Source organism: Ornithorhynchus anatinus, chromosome X1 (assembly GCF_004115215.2).
Source record: "Ornithorhynchus anatinus isolate Pmale09 chromosome X1, mOrnAna1.pri.v4, whole genome shotgun sequence".
NCBI lineage: Eukaryota > Metazoa > Chordata > Mammalia > Monotremata > Ornithorhynchidae > Ornithorhynchus > Ornithorhynchus anatinus.
In genome coordinates, this window is record NC_041749.1 from 59,188,523 (window position 1) to 59,194,758 (window position 6,236).

A 6,236-nucleotide genomic window follows, 5' to 3' on the forward strand; every position below is an offset into this window, starting at 1 on the left:
CAGTTCTCCCTCTTAGACTGGGCACCCCACATGGAACAGAGATTGGGTCTGAATTGATTTTCTTGTATCTATCCCAGCTCTTACAGAGTGCTTGGCACGTAGTAAGCACCTAACACATAAAACAAATATTATTATAATTATTATCAGTCAAAGCTAGATATTCTAATCGGGCATTTCAAGGGGGTGCATGAAAGAGAGAGGCTTAATTGGGCATTTAATATTCTGTGGAATAATTTTCATTGTGCTTTAGAAGTGTTTTCTAAAGAACCTTTCAAAATACACTTGTTTGTATAGATTGATTATACCACTTCAACCCAGCCTGCCCACTCTAATGCCAACCTACTCACTGTGCCTTGTCTATCTCATTGCCAACCCCTTGCCCACATCCTCCCTCTGGCCTGGACCTCCCTTCCCCTTCATATCTGACAGACTACCATGCTCCCCACCTCAAAACCTTTGTAAAATTACATCTCCTCCAAGAGGCCTCCCCTAAGCCCTCATTTCCCCTACTCCTCCTTCCTTTTATGTCACCTATGCGCTTGGATTTCATACCCTTTAAGCACTTGATATTCACCCCGCCGTCAGCCCCACAGCACTTATGTGCATATCTAATTTTTTTTATTATAGTTGTCTCCCCCACTAGACTGTAAGCCCTTTGTGGGCAGGGAATATGTCTACCAACCCTCTCGTATTTTTCTAAATGCTTAATACAATGCTCTGCACACAGTAAGTGCTCAATATGTACCATTGATTGATTTTTATCTCGAGGTTGGGCAAGACCCAGTACCAGCCTTATGTGGAAGAAAAAAGTCCTACTGCCCTGCCAGCTGCTGCTCATGCCATGGCCCATATATGTGCATAAACAATAATCATGCTTTTTAGTAGTTACTAAATCAACTCACAAAATAACTTGCACATAATTAAATCATAGTTAAATGGTCATCCATAATTTAGCTTTGTAAGCAGTAAAACTACTGGGTACACATTTCCTTGAGTAAAAAAAAATTTAAATATTTAATTGCTTAAACTTGGTTATATTTTTAAGGGGTGTTTTTGTGCTGGTTAACATTATAATTTGTTTTGTAGGAGAATTGTCCAGCCTGCAGCCAGCTTCCTCAAGATATTCAGTTCCCTCCATCAGCTAAACTGCAGGAGGTCTTGGATTATTTGACTAATAGTGCCTCATTGTAAGACTGTATTTAAAACTATTTTTAGATGTATAAGATCACCTATTCTTAACTAGGTGTTTTTTTATTCCAAAAGTTGCCTTTTTGGTGAGCATTTTCACTTTTTTTTCCTCAATTATTTATTACAGGCAGATGAAATCTCCAGCCATCACAGCTACTTTAGATGGGAAGAATAGAACACTTTACTTACAGGTGATCACTGTACAATCATTGGGTTGCTTATGGTTCTATTCAAGGCTTCATTTAATTTCAAATACAATATTTTTTTCCAGACAGTAAGTTCAATTGAAGAACGAACAAGACCAAATCTTTCAAAAACCTTGAAAGGTAATTTATGTAGGAAATTCTGCTTGTACACCCAAATGGAGATATAAAATTCTAGAGCTGGAAGAGAACTCTAGTCTAGCCCCCTTCCTTCAGGGAGGTAAATAAATAAACCCCCCAAGACTGATGGTGGCCCAGTCTTTCCTTAGCCCCACAGCACCTCTGTACAGGGAAGCAGCGTGGCCTAGTGGAAGGAGCCCAGGGCTGGGAGTCAGAGGGCCTGGGTTCTAATCCCAGCTCTGCCACTTGTCTGCTGGGAATACCGGCCTGTGTATTGTTAGATCGTGCTCTGCACACAGTAAGCGCTCAATAAATATAACTGAACCTTGGGCAAGTCACTTAACTTCTCTGCGCCTCAGTTCTCTCATCTGTAAAAAGGGGATTCAGTACCTGTTCGTTCTCCCTCTTAGACTGTGAGCTCCAAGTGGGATTTAACTATCGTGTACCTACCCCAGTGCTTTATGGCACTTGGCCCATTGTAAGCGCTTACCAATTACAACGATTATATCCATAATTTGTATTAATGTCTCTCTTTCCCTCTATACTGTAAACTCCTTGTGGGTGGGGAACACGTCTACCAGCTCTCTTGTATTTTCCCAAGCGTGTGGTACAGGGCTCTGCCCACAGTAAGTGCTCAGTAGATATCTTTGATTAAACATCGTGACGGATGGGGGTTCCACCATGGGGGTTCCACCCTAGGTAGCTCATCCTAATAGATAAATAGTAAAATGACTTATTCTCTATTGAGTGTTGCCTAGGCCCCACAGAGAAGAATATCAATATGGGCCTGAGCAACATTCAGTCGAGAACATAGTCATAGCACAGTTATAGAATACAGGTTTCAAAGAATTAGATTTGTGAGGTTTCTCTGTTGAACTTTGTTTTATATATAAGTAAATTTCTGCTGGAAATGGTTACTGTATGTACGTTTTTGATAGTCTAGTATACATTTTTTTTTTTTTCTTGATTTAGAGTTGGGGCTCACTGATGGACAGGAACTTGCAGTTGCTGATGTCACCACACCACAGACTGTCTTGTTCAAACTCCATTTCACGGCTTAATTCAATCACACTTTATCTGCATATAATGAAAGAAAAATCCATATAATTATTATTCAATGCTAAGAAAAATCTAACTTGCTGTTCTCTTTAGTCTTAGTGTTGCTGAATGCAACTTTTAAATCTTCCTTTCTTTAGAACTATCAAAGCAGAATTTGAAGAGAATCATTTATAAGAGCTTTCATTATTATATGATTTATAATGCCTGGAAATAGATATGCTTATCTGTTGGTTGTATTTTTCTTTACAACAGGCAAACACTCTGTCCTGTACATGGATATTTTACATTAGTCAAAATAATTCATCCCTCATCTTGTAGTTAGCAACACATGCATCTTTGTAGAAAAATAAGATTTTAAATAATATTTTATATCTGTCAGCAGACAGATATAGTGTACCACAAATGTGCAACTTTCCTTCTTGATTGAATATTCAGTTGCTTTTTAGATGGATTGAATATTAAGTATCACAAAGGGTTATGTTGTTCATAATTTATTAAAGCTATTTTTATCCCATTTGTGCAAGAAAAAGGGAAAATACTTTTCATGGACATATTTGCAATCCACTCAGGATTAATAATATATTTAATGCCCACTGAACTGAAATGGAACTTAATGCTAAACAGTAACTGCTGAAGACACATATTTATTAATAAACTTAAAACTAGTCTACTTTGTCCCACTGGGTTCCATATGTGTTTGAGGCCAGTAAACTGTCCTGTGTAAAATTAAACTTTCGAAGCTTGAAAATTTCAGTTTCAAAGTCTATATAAATATTCTATTTTGCTGTGTAAGGGCACACCTGCACACATGTAATTATCACTATCCTCAAATATGAAGAGAAATATTTTTTAAAGGGGGACGTTGATAAGCATCTTCAGGAAACTTGGTAAATGATCGTGTGTGTGAGAGAGAATTCCAAAAATATATGTTAATTTGGGGGAACTGATACTTTTAATAGTCTAATCATGCTTTTCCAAAATGATCCACTACTGATGTAGGCAACCTAGATTTATGTCATGTAAAATAGTGGCAACCTAATTTCTGACAAAAGTTCTTTTAACATATACATTTGTGCATGTATGCATGTCATGCATGCTCTATCCAGTCTGGAATTCAACTTTGGACATGTCAGAATGTTTAAAACCTGTGTACTTCTAATGAGTATAATTGGAAACAATCTTGCTTCTTAAATATTTTTTTTAGAGATGGATTATTAAAGTCTTAGGAACAAATGTTTCTGCAAATGTGTAAACCTAACAGTTGCAATGGGTAGAAGTGGAATCATGTTATAACAAGTACTGTTATGCCTAAGGATTTGATACAATATTTTTTTTTCCAAAGTTCTGATATTCAGCAGTACAGTATCATCTCATTTTTAGCCATTCCTTGGGTTAGAAGACAATGTTATTTATGGTGCGAGCTGATTTTAGATGTGCAAGTGTGGCGAGACAGTTGCGCACGTGCCCGCATCCTATGCATGTAAAGCAGGAAGGGACTGAGCGTGACTAGTTAGCTTGCTGTACACCCAAAGGCAAATTTTATCACCCTCTCTGTGCCACAGTTATGTCATTTTTAAAATGGGAATGATCACATTGCCCCGTCCTCCTTTTTAATATTTTTTAAGTCTCCTCTTCCCTTTCTGGTCCCAGTTTTACCATAATCTGAATCAGTGAGCTGTCATGGGCTGGAAACCCAATTGATTCTCCTGGAAGCCAACTGCAGTGCTAAGTGTAGGAGGCCCCGGGCTTGTGGAATTGTACAGTTTGGGTTTTGGTATGAAAAATCAGTTCACATGAATTCATTTTATTTTTACAACCAGATGAAACAGCAGTAATCCACTAAACCCCACTATTTGATATTTGGCACACTGATGGAACAGAAGTAGACTCTGGAAATTCTCCATTCTACCAGTTCTTCCTTTAGTGCTTTTTCCTAGGAGCACTATGGAATTTTAATGCCAATATTCCTTACAGTGCTTTCATACTTTTGTGATGGTAAAAGTAGTGGTACAGGTTTTGCTCTGCATGAACTGTGAGCTGCATGTGTGCATTCTGCATATTGGGCATGCATGGGCCCCACTGCACATGCAGCTGTGTTTTTGGCATTGGAGTTACTGTGTTTCCAGTCCTGACATAGATACAGTACGTGGCGGTGAAGCAAATCTCAAGTAACACAGGCGCCCCTTGTTGAAAAGCAGCAGGGATATAGTTTGACGTGTAGCAATCAAGTGGCTCTCTGAGTTGCGTGCTCAGCAGACTCTGAAAGAGCCTGAGTGAAGTGCCTGAACTCGGGACAGCTTCAGATCAACGTATTCAAGGCTTTGGCTGAGAAGAATCACAGTCTTTTAAATGTATACATATGTTGACCTTGAAAATCATAATCTAATTATCGATACTATTTACACTGCTACTGAATCATGTGACTTAATAAATAGTATTAACTCCATTTTGTGTGTGTAAAATTGTTTTGGTTATTTTTGATTTTGGATATTCATTCAATAGTATTTATTGAGCGCTTATGCATCAGAATGCTCTACATTGACGGCAGTCTCCCTTGAGACACCGATGGCTCGCTCAAACCTCGGTCTGGTCACAAAGACCCAGGGACCGAGAAGCTGACATAGTGAATTATTGTAGTGGGAGTGGGTTGCTCAGCACAATTCCCCCTCTAGTCAGTCCCTGCCAGTCAAGTTTTTTTGTTGGGGAGGTGGGGAGGAGCCCCCACAAGTGAGTAGGCAGTCAGGGGTGCAGTACGTAGCAAACTACCCACAAGAATTTTACAGAGAAGAATGATGACGATGGTGTTGGTTAAATGCTTACTCGTGTCAGGTACTGTTCTGAGCACTGGGGTAGATACAGTCAATTCAAAAGTCAAATAGTCAATAGTCAAATCAGGTGACACCCATCTGCTAGTAGTGCAAATGTAGCTTAGTGCTGCTCCTGCGCGGAAGTGCCAAAGTCCAGTGTGAAGTTCCCAGGTTGCTGCCGTGATCGTGGCCGCCAGTTGTTTTCGGGAATGCCCGCTTAAGCATGTCCATCATGTCCGGGGAGGGTGAAACAGCTAGAAGTAGGGGCATGCCTCGCTGGAGCTACGCCATCCAGCAGCGGTGAAGGTTTCTGACTGAAGAACCGATGCACTTTATGCTATTTCCTATACGAAATAAGGTAATAAGCATTGCTTAGTGCTCTTTGGCTTAGTACTCTGTTGTTGTAGAACTAATGAAGAGCACAAACTAGCATTTTTCTGTATTAAGGTGAACCTTAAAATGAAATGCTTACCCCAAACGGAGTCGCTCTGAGATGATCAGTTGTCATTACACTGGGCAGAGACCTCCAACTGGGGTGTGTCCAGATGGGAACAGTCCCTTGGATGGGAAAGGTCACCTTCCGTAGATCAGAGATGTACTCTCAATCGGGCAGGACCTTGATCTCCTGCGGTTCTGTCATTTTCTTAGGAAACAACTGGGAAAGCGAAATCAGGCTACAGGGGGAGCCAGGTCTAATTGCTCTGCACACCTTAAGTGCTCAATAAATACCACTCATTACTGTGTAACAAAATTATAAACCACCTTTGTGCTTTTTATTATCAGGGATTTGATCTATAATAGGAAGAGGAGCCTTAATGTTATTTTGAAGGCTACTGATTTTGATTGAACCATATATGGG

At 39.7% G+C, this 6,236-nt stretch overlaps 1 protein-coding gene across 5 annotated transcripts in view; it reads left to right on the forward strand.

Moving 5' to 3' along the window:
* Positions 1-5,016, forward strand: part of UBA3 (ubiquitin like modifier activating enzyme 3) — a 29,167-nt gene extending 24,151 nt beyond the window's left edge. For all 5 annotated transcript variants that reach the window (XM_007655455.4, XM_007655457.4, XM_007655458.4 and 2 more), the window contains 4 exons: positions 1,087-1,187; positions 1,316-1,379; positions 1,460-1,514; positions 2,484-5,016. In XM_007655455.4, coding sequence (XP_007653645.1) covers positions 1,087-1,187; positions 1,316-1,379; positions 1,460-1,514; positions 2,484-2,572 — 309 coding nt within the window. In that variant the 3' untranslated portion in view covers positions 2,573-5,016. The remainder of the gene's footprint in view (positions 1-1,086; positions 1,188-1,315; positions 1,380-1,459; positions 1,515-2,483) is intronic.
* Positions 5,017-6,236: the final 1,220 nt, after the last annotated feature.